Below are 17,228 nucleotides of genomic sequence, written 5' to 3' on the forward strand. Positions count from 1 at the left end.
TATATATTATACGTAATAAAGTTATATGTCCAAAGAACGAGTTTCTTAGAAATGTATTATATATATTTTATTTACCTAGGTATGAGATATACATTTTCCAATGAATGCGCCGCCGGTTCATTCGATTAAAAAACGGTATCTTGACTCTTTAGTGTTTTTAGTTCAGGACTACTATTGCAGGAGTCAAAATTCAATCCTCGTAGACAAATTTATAGTCGTCAATAGACCATATATTGTTATTAGACATTAGTTATTAGTTATTACTTATACTAATTGTTCTTATTACTTTTTGTAGTCTATTTTTTGATTCCAGTAAATTACAAACAATACATACGTGATACACGTTTAGCTCACTCTTAATAACAGTAATAATTACCTTCTGAATAAACTCGTTTATTAAATATGTGTCAAATGTCAAATGTTTAAATATATACAATACACTCTGCACATGCTGCAGGCAGTCATGATTTGAAAACGGTAACTTCAATAAAATGTATTTAAAAAATGGAATCTATTATCGAAGATTGACACACTAAAATATATTACACATCTGGTACCTGTATCACAACTGTGTCTTCAGTACTGTCTTCAGTCTGCAGTTACCATTAAATTATATATTAACTGTACTAGTTATATTCTTATTCTTGTTAATGTCATTCCACTATGCAGTGTATTTTTTTAAATAAAATTAAAATGCTTTTTTTGGAATAAAACAAGTCAGGTGTGCAAACCAATTTTAATGAGCGAGCCATATTTAGCTTTATAAATACTCCATGGGCCCCAATAAAATGCAGACCAGACGTAATCTTGACTGCCATTCCACTATCGAATATATTGTATCGTGGTCATTAGTGTTGGAATTATTTGGTCTATATAAAATGGCATTAAAATGTTTGATACCATTTATGAACTCTGATTATTTTTAAATTTAATTCTTTCAATAATATTTGTATTAACTATATTATAATTTTATGTCTGCAGTCTGCTGCACGAAATGGATTTGGCTTTAAATTTAGCTTACATCTTGTAGCATATTAAAAAATATAAAAACGAATAAATTAATTAGTTCAATTATATTTATATACATAAAGAATAATATAATCCGTACAGAAAAACGGTATTGTACAGTAATAATATATTTTAAAGTAGAATGCTACTAATAATATTATAAATATGTATAAAAATGGATTGGCGTATCAAACACAATGTAGAAAATAATTTGTATGGTTCTGGTAGATAAAACTTCCATGCATGATCATAATGACCAATATTAACATAAACATTTTTCATAAGAAAAGATTATTATTTATTTTGTTATTGTTATTAATTTATTATTTTAATGGTTTGGGTTAACTTTAAAGCGTATACTGCGTAAAAGGGTAAACCGTTAGCCATACGAAATATTATATTTTGAAGAATACATAATTAATAAGTACACCATGATAGCAATAAATACATTAATATGAAATATTTTAATAAAAAATAAACTGCGATGGGTTTCTTTCCCTCAAGTAGACTTCCCTAATTACATTGGCGCCGAAAGAAACGTTAAAACTTGGGATGACTTGGTTAATTATTTTAATCTGTTTATTTATAAGCACCAACACTTAATACACCAGATCATAAATAATATATTTTTTTAAGTAATTCGGAAAATATTCTGGTTATAATTTTTTACAAGTATAGTGTTAATTACCTAAATTGAATATACCTAGATATTATAAATATTAAATATCCACACATACAAGCCATTATATTGTACCTAATTTGTATTAAAGAGTTGATAAACGATAGTAATAAGGTTAATAACAAATTAATTTTGGATATATGTTATTTTAATATGTGACATTTATCGCAACAAACGAATGATTATTGTTCAAATATATCACTGATCGTCGATCAATGTTATATTATGTGGGTAATGGGTACCTATACTTAATAGGTCAGTAAAATGAACACAATTTTCTTGAATAACATATAAGTTTAAATTAGTACAAAGATAAGATTAACCCGTCAGAAGTCGCGTATGAGCGCGGCGCTCATTTCGTGATTATTTTAGCTACCACTGGTTTCAATTTAATTTTTAAATTGTTGAAAACTACGTATACCTTATGCTACCTTATCTAGGCACTTTTCTATAAATAAAATAACCCGGTCCATAGTCTTGTGTTGAAATGACAATAGATTAAACTTGTCTTTTCCAAACCCAAAAAGTATCGGTGCCTCAACTAACCATTGAATTAGTCACAATCACATCTATATTCCTATCGATATTCGCAAACTTCTTAAAATAAAAAGGACACACAAAAAAAAAATTAGCTTATGGTTTGGTTATACCTTGCGTTATTCAACTTTAGCCCCGAAAGTCGCTACGTATCAACAATAGCTTGACCCATCCAATACCGACCGCGAGGTTTTAAGCGTAGTCTAAAAATAATATTGTTTATATATCTTTTGACTTACATTTCGTGCGTTTGATTTGCGCGAGGTCAGTCGATGGCAGTAAAAATAGTCTTGACTCGCGAGCGTTGCCAAAAGTGGCCCGACCTCGGACTGTCGTCTATTGTGGCGCACACGTGTTGGATTTCGCGATTCGTGTAAATCGGCAACAACTTGTCGTGCATGATATATCGTTAGCGTAGGAGATACGCCGGGAAACAAAAACTAAAAAAACAACAGAAAACAAAATATAGATATTATGATAATACACAATACCTGCAGCTTTGCAATTATATTTTATACGTATATGCAGGTACTATATTATAATATGTATTTATTTCATTCTTAGGTTAGAACCTACCTATAGCTACTTAGATCCCCGTTAATAATCGCCACGGTGTGTCGAAAGCGTCGGACCGTTTTCCCACGATTCGGGTGCCCGCGCGACAAAAGGATTACGATTAAGTATATACGGCGAGAGAAGACATTATATTTTTCGAAATCGCATCACGTTCGTTTTACACACAGACGGCGTTTCTTTCCACCAACCATGTCCTTTCTCCCTCTCTCTCTCTCTCTTTCTCTCTCTCTCTGTCTCCGTCTCTCTCCCCCCTCGCCCCTCGAGATTGTCTCTCTCCGTACCTGAGTGGTTTGTCTCTATCTCTGGTCTTTCTCGTCAACCGTCGCGTTTGTGATGTCTTGTACCAAGTATGTGTATATACCTAGTATATCGCTACAACCACACGTATATACCAGTCGGCTCGAGACGGACCGGTCCCGTTTAGTCCCCGCAACTATACAGTACATATAACGTAAGACGTGTACGCGGTCCATGCCTTTTATAGACACACACATAGGTACGAGTATACGTCGGCTGTGCGTGCGCTGTTGCTGGCGACGGCCGGCTCGGTGAGGAGTTCACCGAACCCGCTCCGTATAGTGTAATATATTATAGTTGCAGTAGTAATAGCTACAACAGTACAGTATTATAGTGTAATAGTATATATATTATTATATATAGGTAGGTACCCTCTAGTCGTATTATAGTGCCGAGCATAATATGCGCTGTAGTATACCTATATATGCCAACGGCACGGCGGCAGTCACGTGAAAGGAGATGCGGCGGCGGCGAAGACGCTCGGCCGCCGGGCAAGAGCCGATGCGGCATAAGCGCGCGTGGACCGGCCTGGATAATAATTAATTGCGTTTTTCGGTCAACGATAAATAAAAAATAGTATGATTGTGTCGAACGCAAACAATGTGTCGTGTTACGATGACGCATTGGCCGTGTAATGATATACCTGGTATAATATGTTTTGCAAACCATAAAATATATACTTACTATACATATAGGTATTAGATCGGTAATATTCAGTAAAGAACTGATTTTTTCAAATTATGTTTTATGTCCCTTATTTAAAAATATTTTATTAATCGATGAATTCAATTAATATTAATTAGACCATTATTATTACCTACCATTGAATAATTCTGAAACTATGATAGTTCAAACTATATTTCAATACGTCAACGTTTACAAAAAAATCATCTGCTTTAACATTTTCACAAGAAAATAGAAGGTAGGTATATGCTTTTGAGAAAAAAATTTGTACCACTAAAGGATAAAAGACATTAATTAATTGAAAACATGGTCTTCAAGTATACAAATATACAAATTCCAAAATCACTATAATTTTAGTAAATGTGATCTACAGCATATAAAAGGAATTGGCAGTTTGAGTATGTTTGAAAAATCCCTCTAAATAGCTTATACGACTATGCCATTATAATACATATCGTACAAACGATATTATATGGTTTCCGTGAGTTATACTACTTAGGTACGCCTTTCCAAATCCCAAAAATATCCGATGAAATTGGACGTGTGGTTAGCGAGCTTTCCCGTTCGGATAAGCTGCCGCGTGATTGATAATAACGCGCGATAATTAAATATATCTGTTGTGTCAGATAACTCATCCTACGACGTAATAATAATATAATAAATAGGACATTTTAACAATCGCGATAATCGTGTGTAGCACCTCGGTTATATTATGACGTTTCAAGTCGATACTTGACACGACATGCTTCTATAAAAATATTACTTGAGACGACTTTATGAAATATATTAAAGTACCTATCCAGCAATACAATATAATAAAGTGTTTGTGGTTTTTTTTTTTAAAAATTGTGGTAAGTCGAATAAAGTACTACGTTTTATTGTTACAGTCTACCTACTAGACAAATAATACAAAATAATTGTTTTGTATTCATTTATTGTTTTTAATTCAAAATTAAATGTCAATCAGTTTTTCCCGTCACTTACAGGATTCGTTTTTTATGCGTTTTTATAATAACGTGTTTCATTTAATGCAGATAAATGGCATAATATAATTATACCAAATACGTAATTGTATTGATTTTAAGAAAAATCTAGTGCTTACAAATAAATACTCATTTAATTAAATTAAAGATATATTTGGTTATTGGTTTAAGGAAAAAATCATTATTAGAAATAATGGTTTACTATCATTAAAACATAGAGCGATGGACGTAATCAAACCTATCACACTATTCTTTAAATTAATTATATTTTTTTTAGATTTAAGTATATTGTGTGCATGAAACGAATCTACGGACTTCATTGTTTTAAACAATTATGTTTCGTAAATTTAATTGAGTTATCTTTAAATTATGGATATTAATATATTGAATACGGATTCGTTTTAAAGAAAAATTGATTAATTTAATACAATTCAGTATTAATTCTAGGTAAACCGTTGTACTTAAAAATAATGATTCAATTTCATTAAACATTGAACGATTTTTTTCTGGGTGATAAGAAAAAATACAGTTCATAGTATTATAAACGGTTCAATTAATTCTTATATAAATATATCAAACAGTGATGTTTGCAAATTTATTAAAAAAGTTGTGACATAATAATTATTGTTCTTGTGTTTTATTTGCACATGGTTACGCCACTTACACATGCATTACATAAAAACCTGAAATCATTATTATATCATATTTAATTAACAAGTCACGAGCTGTCTTTTGAACTAGTTTCATACACACCAAAATCGTTGAGATATTAATCCAGATTCATTAATAATTAATAAAGATTAATCCAAATGATATTTTAAATTAGTTTAGGATACATTTAAATTGTTGAAATAATAGCTAAGCTATTAGATTTTGTACATACTAACTTTCTAAACGTTAAGTTGATGGTCTTAGGAAAACAAAAATATTTCACCATAAGTTTGAAGTATACAATGGTATATGTATATAATAACGACTCGTTAACTGTGTTTTGATAATGTCATATCATGTAGCGATATGTATACTATACATTTAAACTTTCACTTAGATGTATGGTATTGGTAAATCATTAATAATTTTATGTTTATTATTATAATAGTCGCTAACTTATCACAAACTGTGTTTATCTAATGTATTATTAAACAACTAGCTAGGTTGTTAGAACAATAATATATTGTTTTAAATACTAGTATAATATTAAATTAAATTATTTGAATTTATTTAATGTATATATTTTTGTGATATACCATTTTTAGGGGGTAGACATTAATGGGGGGAGGGGGTGTTCACTCACGTTATAGGATTGTAGTGATATGTATGGGAGGAGGAGGGGAGGAGCATGACACGGCTCGGCATTGACTCGCATGGGCTAGGAAGCAGGGGCTAGTGTGGACTTGAACCGCCTAAGCCCTAAATCATACTACTATTAAGGACTATTAGTGTGTCCTACATTTAAAAGATGAGAAATAAAATTAACATTTATTGATACCTATAGCTAATATAATTTAATTATTTATTTAAAAACAATAATTTTCAAGATTATTTTTTACCTTTATTGGTAAAAATATCGAGTTTAGAAGAAGCATATTTTAACTAGATATACTATATTTTTTTATCAATTTGTGTAGTTACAAATAACTCATTTCAATTAGGTATGTGATAATAATTTAACACACTTATTAATATCGAATCATTATAACACGTTTAAAAAATGTATCGGTGTTTATATGCCTAGTTACTAATTATAGTTCACATAAGCAAAAAATGAATACTATTTAATATTACAACAATGACGTAAATACTAGTTAATAGTAAATATTTATTTAATTTAATAAAACTTATTTTCTAAACAATGTATTTATATTTATATGGTAGGTACCTAAAAGTTATTTGAATTTCATACTTCCCATTTCAAGGCCAGGGTTTATCCTGTATTTCACTCTGCCCAACACTAAGCAGAGTTCCTTTATTTCTCCAATTGTTTTATTTAATATTTAATTTAAAATAAAAAAATTATATTTTTAAATTTCAAAATGAATAAATACGTATATTGTATACTTATATATATAAATATTATTAAAAGTATGTCAACTTCAATTATTTATTACAAAAATATTAAATTGCATTTATATTAAAAATAAAATCTCAATATTAACTGTTAAGTAAACTTTCAACGTTGAAAACAATAATATATTGTCGGTAGGATGTGGTATTTCAGAGATAGATTTCCGTTCGTATGTACCTATGCAAAACTAATTACGTCCATAAACATCATGTATACCCGTAGACTTTCACCGGTAGCCATGGTATATAGCAACTTGTGAGCTATGGTGTAAATAATAGAAAATAGAAATATTTTCTCTAAACAGATGGGCGCTTGGTGATCACGATAAATCGAACGTGCTACAAAAATACAATTTTTCAATATACCTACCTATTACTTGTAATATGCACGTGTCTTACAATGGAACGAGATTTCAAATAAAATACACCGCGGGTGAAATGGGACCATTGCACTTGCACTAATACAGTAACCATAATAATTATAGCTAGATTTAAATTTGCATTTCATGAATCGATTTGCTCGTGAGAGCATCTTAGTGCAGTACATATAAACACAGACCTTGGTAAAGAAACGTATTGTTACCTTAAATATTAAATTATATAGGTAGGGTCACATGTGTAATGTGATGATTGTGGTAATTCTATAGTGCATCTTTGTACCAACGTATGTCTAATGTTTCTGGTATTATAATATTATGTTTTATTATTTTGCAGCTGAAAGTGACCTGACAGCGTTCAGTCTGAAAACAGAACATTTTAAGAGTAAGCAAGTGGAGAGCAAGAATTTATTGTTAGCAGAAAATAGACCTATTTGGGTTAAAAGGCTCTACGATCAAGCCGGAGTACCGAGTAAAGTATACGCCAACAAACCTCATGTCCATCGATTATCGAGAAGGAAGCGATCACTGGACGACATTCTTTTACCCGACGACATAGAACTTAGAAAGGTCCGTTATTTAATATTATTCTTATTATTTTCATGTTAGGATAATAGTTCTGGTGGTTTTAATACTTTAAACGTTTGTTTATTTATAATTTATAAGTATTATATATTTAATCACAACAATAACTAAACGTAGTATAAAATTGTACGTATATACGATAGGTATTCTGAAATAATAATATAAGTACTAAAAAAAAAATAAAACGTCGATATCCATTAATACAATAATGATTTTATTATACAAATTATACAAACCATCTATAACGACATAAACGTTTTATCTCAGTTCGATTTAACCGCAATAAAATCATTTTATATTACGCACATTAGTAACTTTCAAACACGCATACCTACAAAATACTTGTACGTTGGTAATGGTCGTTTCGATATTAATGATAAGATCAAAATTCATAGCACGGAATACGACCGTTATTCCAACATCCTATGCGAGTTTTCGGCACAGTTATTAATATTTTGAGCGTTAATATAAACAAATAAAATGACGTTTTTCTTAAATTCTACCAGATCACGTATACACAATATACAAATATATATATAATATATATAGATAATAAAAAAATATCATATTTATATATGACGTATATTATCATATACAGCAATAAAGGGTCTGAACTGTTGAAATGACGATGAGGCCTGTGTGAATTTAATTATTCAACGGATATTAAATGTGTTTTATGACGCTAACTGTTTTGGTACACGCATAACAGTTAGTACGAAAAAAAATATTTAAAAAAACTATAAACTTTTGTAAGAGGAAGAGATTAATTAAAACCGGATGCAACAGGTGTGTTGAGCATGGGTGGTTGCAATAATCTAATATTCTAATCGACTCATAAAACTAAACATTGTATTACATTTTAAGAATAACAATTTATTTCATCCATTGTTCTGTGTATAATTTTTTGTTCACTGATTTTTATAAAAAATTCGATAAATGTATATAAATTGAACTCATTGCAGCAAATTTTATTGATTTTTGATATCAATTTTAAAAACTAAAAAATGACATATAATGAAGCATGAGCAATTAAAAATGAATAATATTATGTTAAGTGCTTAAACATATAATATGTTTTGTATATTGAAGTTACAAATAAGAGTACCTAGCTAGGGTAATTACCTATTTATTTTTAATACCAGCTGGTGAATTGTGATTTATTTACGTTATAATGTATTCCAGTGTATTAATTGAATTAAATTAGTTCACTATAAAAAACCATGTACAAATTAATCATTGTCCTAGTTTCTATGTTACCTTTATTAAACTTTTTATTTTTTTTAAAGTAATACAGGTACAATAAAAAATTTTGAATTAGGTAGGCATTTAATTTTGAAAATAAAATTCTCATACTACAGCGAGAAAGTTTTATTATACTCGAACCTGCCCTTGAATCATCTGAATACAGTGTTTCATTAGAAGACAAACATTACAGACTATTCTCAATTGTACCGGTCAAGGTTGCATTTGTGTTGTTAGATGTACAAAACAATATATTCATTCGATTCGGACACCAACCATGTGCATGCCGTTAGATATACTTTAAGTACCCACATAAAACACTCTGGTATTTTATTATTATAAACAACAATAATCATTCGAAATGTTTAAAATAATAAATTATGCTTGTTTAAAAATATTTTTTAAATGTTAGCATTGTACGTAGAAACGTTAAACGTTACAATGCTACAACGAAAAGTGTCCCCTCATATAATTTATATAATATTGTAATATACTAACATTTAATTATAAACTATAGAGGACGATACGTTCATATCATAATTGTATTTAATTTAACATTGATTTTATCTATACATCACAGCCTGCGGCCATCACCAATCTCCGTCCATGGACATCGGAAGAAGTTCTCGGAGATATAACCGTAGCTCCTGATTGTTCATCAAGGATACCTAGAGATCCGAGTCCGGTTTCAGAAGATCAAATTGACCACAAGCTGCCATCGCCCGAAGAACAGCAGCAGGTCATCGCACATAAGTAAGTGATAATATTTTATGCTCCAATAATACGTTAGGGATACTCGTACACATTTTCGGTCATTATTGGTTTTTGTTTCATTTCACACAAACATAATATATATTATTTTTTTATAGATTCCCGCCGCAAATAGTCGAAGTTGACGTATCCGGCCGGAGTTTTAACCGTATGAGCGCGCTTAGGAGATCTCTGCAGAACGTTGAATATGAAACGTCTGTTAGACGACGAAAGAGCAAAAGACCTAGAGGCAAGAGGAGGAATACGATTGCTGGAACCGATCAAAAAGAATTAGAAGCCGTTATCGGGTATACTATAACTGGGTTTAATCGAATTGTTGAACCTCTAAATAACGTGTTTATTTTTATTTTTAGTTCACTATCTGATAGTAATAAAGACTCTGATGACATCGTGTCCAGCAGCACGACCGTTGTGGTGACCGAGAAAAGGTCAAATCTTGATCTGTTAAAAGATTGGGGAAGAATGAGATTTAAACAACTTAAAAACACAGAACCGGCATCGTCGGCAGCAGTGAAGCTCAGAGACAAGGGACGAGTTGGGTTGGCAAGAAGAAAATGGGATAAGGAAGAACCAGTGCATTCTTCATCTGGAAATTGGTCAGCGAGTTCAGAGAGTGGACAGTCTACTTCGACTAGTCACATACCAAGGTATGATAAATTTATTCAATACATAATTTCATCATCTCATGAATTATACAGTACTAGAACTATATAAATTAGAAGTCATAAATATTTGTATATTTTTTTTTAAATATCTATTAATATCAAAAATAACAACAAGTAAACTTTTTTAAAACCGCGTAGATATTAAAAATTATACTTGTATTAAAAATAATTAAGAACCCGTTTTTAACATCCTTACAGGGTTAGATTTCAATCTTAATTATAAACATTATATATATATAGGTACGTAAATAATTCAATAAATAATATAAATAATTGTTATGTTTTTTTTTAATATTTAATTTAAAATGTTAAAATAACACTTCTAAGAACTGCACGAAAACATGTATACGTTTTAAATAAAACCAAGAGTACAATATATTCGATTAGTATACAAACAATTTAACTTAACCAGACACATTCATATACCACTATTATATTTTTAAATGTCAGTAAATTTAATGTATACATAGACTGGAGATAAGACACCCCATTATATTGTTCATATATTTCCAATACAAAAAAAAAGATTTATATAAAGAGGAAAAATGTAGATACACTTTTTTTAAATGTTATCAGTCATTATAGTAACTGTGTTATATTCTATAATGAAAAAATTATCAGGATTTTTTTGAACTCATTGTTAATTTATTATTTTTTATTTGTACTTAATTTATATTAATAGGTATTCTTACGAATTGTAATAGGTAATAATGTACGTTCAAAGAGTACAAACCAAATAAGTCTATATTATCTAAACCAGTGATTCTTAAATTCTTAACCTCTTTAAAGTGACCAGCGTCAAAAATTAGATTTTACAATATTTTGTGACACCAGAAAAATTGTTCTTATTTAGGTAAAATAGGTACATAGTATACATATACACTATACATAGGTTGTCACGACTAACCAGTTAATGCCACAAAAAAACTAGTCGGTGCACTCTAAGGTGGTCATAAGCCCTAGGTTGTGAATAACTAATCTAAACTAAAATAGACTCGACAGAAAAAAATAATGAATATATTAATAATAAAACAAGACATTTTATTTATCTGATACTTACTATTTAAATATTATATTATCTGCTATAAAACACCCCGTTTTAGAATTGGTTCTTAGTAAAACTTAGATCAATTAAATCTGTTGAAAATATAAAAAAAATATCTGCATTAATACATATAATATTCTTCAGGTGTACACATAAATGTAAAAAATAAGACGGAAAAATATTAATTAAAAACTTAAATCACAACCATGTACCACCAATATGAATGGTTCTATGAATGAATGATAACAATTGTATAATACTGTGAAATCGTAAAAGAGAATGAGATGACGAGCAGTGGTCAAAGTAAATAATTTAAAATACGACAAATTAATATAATAATAATAAAAATAATAATAATAACGATTAGCTTAGGTAAATGTGCTGTTATAAAAATACGATAATCGGTAAGTATTTTAAATAACAATAATAATAACATACAATGTATTGTATTTCAACGATTATAAAATTATTGCAATATACCTACCTATAATACGACATGCACACGTGTGTTTTCAGGTCTAGCGTTAGCAGTTGCAGCGGAAGTACGAAGCCGACGTACCACGGTGGAAGTTCGGTGACCAGCGACGAAGGCGAAACCGGTTCCACGTATTCGTGTGATACCGAGGGCTACTACACGTCGTTCCACGTGGACAGCGGTCTGAAGACGCTCCGGGAGGAGGATCCGCCGCAGCCGATGTCCGCGTTGCACTCCACGTCGGCGCTTACGCCCAGTTTCCAGTCGTCGTCTGCAGAGAGCGAGTACGACGTCTTCGGTCGGGGCAGCACGTCGACCACGGCGAGTTCGGCCGGTACCGTGTGCACGTCCCTGATGGTGTCGCCGCCGAACGTGCCGGAGAGGGGTGGCAGTAAGCTGTCGGAACGGTCAGCGGACATCTCTTACGGCGGCTCGCTGCCCGACCGGAACAACGCGCACGGCCCGAAGGACTCCTTGATGGCGTCGTACGACAAATCGAAAACGGCTCCGTCCCGGCTGACCAAGGAGAACGTGACCAGGTACAAGGAGGAAGGACTGATGATCGACGTCAAGCCCAGACCGTGCCTGGAACACGGCGGCGGCGACTCGCCGGACAGCGGGCACAACACGTGCAGTTCGCCGGTGGACTCGGTGACTAACCCCTCCGTCGACCTGGAAATGTCCGAGTGTTCCGACCTGGAGGGCGTCGACCGGGTGGAGAGGCTCCGGGTCAAGACCACAATCAACACCAGCCGCATACCGTCCATGTGCGTCATCACGCCGCCGATGAGCGACGACGAGGTGAGCCTGAAGACGTGCACCGCCGCCATGAGGGCGATCGTGCCGGACATGGACGATTACGGCGAGTACGTCACGCTGGCGCACTACGCGATACCCGAACCGGTGAAGGCTATCGCTGAGCCCCCGGAACTGGCGACGTGCAAGGGATTCGTGCACCTGGACGAGCTGCCCGCCGTGGGCACGTCCGAGCGGCAGAGGCCAGCGGGCGCCCGAGTGACGTTGAACGCCGAGGGCCGAGTCATATACACGTCAGACAGCTTGAAGCGCCGGAAGAAGACGCACACGACCAATACGTTCGAGCCCGGTCCGTGCGTGAACGCCAACGTTCGGTTGCTGCCCGTCAACGACCACTGCAACAGCGTTTTGTCACAAGTACGCATCGAGAATTTTCCGGCGTGTCGTCCGTGTACGACGGTATATTAAATATTAATAACATGTCACACGGATGTCGCGGGTGGCTTATTATTTAGTATATAGTTATTATTATTCATTTAGACGGAAAGTCAGCGCACGTCGTTTAAGGTAGAACTTGTACCGAAAACTTATAATTGGATTAATATGTTTCTGAGTTACCGTACGCGGTATAGATTCTCTCGTGTTTAAATACAACGTTTATACGTCTAGATTTGTCGAGGGGATACGTTACACCGGTGGATTTTGACGCGACCTTAGTACGATTAGAATTATTTAAGTAGGTAAACTTAAATTTTAATTCAAAGTCACGCCCGTCGCCCCGTACCGGTAAGGTCCAGCGATGTCATACAACCTACTCGCTTGTTGGTGTAATGTTTCGTCTTCGGTATGAAATCGTAAACACGAATCTTTAAAACACGCGTAGACGCTAATCGGTTACTGATTACAGCTGTTTCTAGTTCGATTTTAGAGACAAAATATTTATACCGTAAATACAAAAGATAACAATATTGAAGACATCTCCCAGTCAATTGGTTGAGTATATTTTGAGATATTTAATTTACTCGTATATGGTTTTTTTTTCGTAAACAAATGATGAAGTAAAATTCCAAAAAATACGAACCGTTTTCCAAAATGTGGTTATCTTTCGTTTTCACTACTATACCGTTAAGTCTCTGTTATCGAAATAAAAATAGCAATATTGTCATAGCCGATTTTTCACATCGACTCGATTTTGGACCCACCAAACCTGTCGGGGAGGTGACCTGCTAAGTTGAATATACCCAGTTATTGGGCTGATGTTCTGTCTGTAATATTAATATCGCGTATAGGTACAAGCAGTCTACAGATTACGTCAGTTAGCGTATACCATAATAATATATCACCATATTGTACCTAACCACAAACTGATAACGGTTTTTATTGATTGATTTGTCTATGTTCAGGTCATACCCCGTTCTCCGTTGAACGTCCGACCGGTGACCAAACAGCCGAACGGCGTCGGCGTGCTCAGCTCCGCCGTACATATCGTCGCTGCCAAGCCGAAACTCCAAGCCGAACGTAATACACCGGCCGCCGTCCAATTGAAACCGCTGGTGCCCATACCGCTGCCGTGTTCGCCGGGCCAGAGGCGCTCGTGCAAGACGACCGCGGGCCTACCGCTGACTGTGGCCACGGCGCTCGGCCGACATCAGGCCGCCCCGTCCCGGGTGGTCGTGTTGCCGGACGGCGGCCGGTGTCCGGCCGACGCCGCCGGCAAGCCCGTGTCGCCGCTGATATCGCCCACCCGGCGGAGTCTGTCGCCCAAGGAGGTGGTGCGGGGCGCGTACGTCCGGATGCAAGACCCCACCGAGTGCCTGGAAACGAGCCTGGACGAGATCAAGTCCGTGGTGAAGCGCAGCGACAGTTACAGGCAGGCCAACGCCACCAGTCCCCGGCTGCAGCACACCAAGTCCCCGAACATGCTGATGGCGCTGCAAAAGGCCCGCAGCGAGACCACTCAAGGTAATCATTTTACGGACAGGACGGATATCTGGTAGACACGCTCAATCTCACACACGCACGCACACACACACACACACACACACACAAACACATACATACACACTTCGGCGTGGCCACACTCACTATTATATTATTATAATTCATTATTATTTATTATTACGCGAGTATAGTGCACACTTTGACCATATAATGATATTATATTGCGCACCGTATTTTAGTGGATGTATATATATAGTTTTATATAATAATATTATTTTCCTTGTCGTCACCGATTATTTGTATTTAGTTTTGCGTTCGTGCACACCGCCTACCCATAGTATGATATATTATAATATTATATCACCGTAAGTAATCAATTAGTCGGTGACGCCTTGGAAAAGTGATTTTTTTTTTTTTCGCTAACCAAAACAGAGGAGACGTCTATTATAATCCGTCGACCCGAATCGGTCGAATTTGTAAATTTTTTTTTCCTCCCATGGTATCGGTGTATTATATTAACCAGAATAATTTATGATTATATTGCCATGAATACCTATAACAAAACGAATGTTACAATAATATTAATCTTTAACTAATTATTGAAAAGACACAATTAAATTATGTTCCTACATTTATTATTTTATTTATACTAATTATTGACTGTTTTGGTGTGAATTGCATGAACTTTTGGGTTTTGTATATAAAAATTTGTATATAATATTATATTTATGTATGTTGCACATAGAATGTAAGTATATAGATAAGACATGTTTGTTAAACGTCCAAACGCTACACGATACTCAAGCAAGTACGTTTGGTTTCTTGAAAATGTAAAATAATAGTGGATATAAATACAAAGCATTGCATAATCTTATAAATGCTCAATATTAAAATATACAAAAATTTTTTTAAAGTTATTTGATGAGATTGTATATGATCTACATTATTTACCTCGGAAATAACATATTATTAATTGTTGATTAATTATTTTGTTTTGTTAAAAAATGTTCCATAATATTTTAAGCTTGAGTAGGATGTTTTTTATTTTTTCCTGAAAAATTATTTAGAAAAACATTAAGTAGGTATAGTAGCCAGTAGGTAGTACTAGGTACATTCCTTCGTATACAGTATCGTTTATGATTATTTCTTTACTTAACCTAAATGAAATAATTATAATTTAACTCTACCATTTCTCGACTGGATTGAACAAGATAACGGTGCTATTATTACTAAATGTATACAATATACATACTAATTGTTTTATATTAAAATTATTTACGGTACAACATTAAATTATACACACACAGATAAAAATCTGTGATATATACTGTAGCAATCTCAATATGATTTTAGTGAAATAGGTTTATTTATTACTCATACGAAATGTAAATAAATAATATAAGCTATGTATCTAATATAATATTTTAATGTATTTTAGCAAAATGCTATTTATTTACTATTTCTTACAATTTTTTCAATGGTCCTATATATTTATTATTTATATCCTATACTACCATATTAAATAATATGATTTTCGATACCTATACTATGCGGTAAAGTTTGGGTACACTGTATTTGAAGCTAATAATATATAATTCACATGCATAATGTACCTAAGTATAGTTATTAATATTAAAGTTTCTTTATTAGTTTTTCTTTGCGAAATCGCTGAAGTTTGAATTCCATTATTTGCATAAATTCGACTATCCCTTCAACGTAGAATTTTATTTATAATTTCTTGACATTTTTTTTTAATATTTCAGACGGTAGATAATATTATAGCACACTCAGACACTCTTAAATAAAAATAAAAATTGAATAATACAATAAAGGATAGTATTATTATATACTCGTACTTTATTTTAAATCATAAAAAAGCTATTCTCACGCGTTGTTAGTTAGTTATTTTAGTTTCCAGACTTCCGTTTATTATTAATAACATTTATTGTTTCACTCTTTTTTAAATAACAGATTAATCATATATTAAAATGACGAATAGCCACGGCTTATATTACTACCTTACACTAATAAATTGTCCTTTCTCCAAAAAAAAATAGGTGTATAATATGCCTACGTTCAAAAATGTTTACAAAAAAATCATTTACCTAAGTCATTATAGCTTTACAATTTGTTGTGAATGTTCTGGGATACTTTTTTGAACGGAAATCTTTTTTAAACATCAATATACTAACGAATTTTATTTAAAATTGTATTAATTATTCGATCGTTCTCGTTTATTATAATTAAACTCAATACCAATAAAAATTCACGTGAAGGGAAGGTTTTGAGGTTATACACAACTTCCTGAAATCTCAGATATTTAAGACTATATCCTTTGATAAAAAAAAAAACATATTCCCAAAATAACTACTGGCGTAAGTACGGTACTATATTATAATACTTATCCATATAGTCTGTAGTCTATATTGTCTATACAAAGTAAGTAGGTATTGATAAATTTAGGACAAAATATAACCTTCCAATAATACAAACTACAAACACAGATACGCCTAATTATTTAAAATTCGTTTTGCTAAGGACAA

At 33.1% G+C, this 17,228-nt stretch overlaps 1 protein-coding gene across 1 annotated transcript in view; it reads left to right on the forward strand.

Moving 5' to 3' along the window:
• Window positions 1-17,228, forward strand: part of LOC132943899 (uncharacterized) — a 43,985-nt gene that overhangs the window by 21,431 nt on the left and 5,326 nt on the right. Inside the window, exons 2-7 of the mRNA XM_061013042.1 lie at window positions 7,543-7,775; window positions 9,613-9,785; window positions 9,902-10,090; window positions 10,157-10,450; window positions 12,030-13,161; window positions 14,148-14,706. Coding sequence (XP_060869025.1) covers window positions 7,543-7,775; window positions 9,613-9,785; window positions 9,902-10,090; window positions 10,157-10,450; window positions 12,030-13,161; window positions 14,148-14,706 — 2,580 coding nt within the window. The remainder of the gene's footprint in view (window positions 1-7,542; window positions 7,776-9,612; window positions 9,786-9,901; window positions 10,091-10,156; window positions 10,451-12,029; window positions 13,162-14,147; window positions 14,707-17,228) is intronic.

This window comes from Metopolophium dirhodum, chromosome 4, assembly GCF_019925205.1.
Source record: "Metopolophium dirhodum isolate CAU chromosome 4, ASM1992520v1, whole genome shotgun sequence".
Taxonomy (NCBI): Eukaryota; Metazoa; Arthropoda; class Insecta; order Hemiptera; family Aphididae; genus Metopolophium; species Metopolophium dirhodum.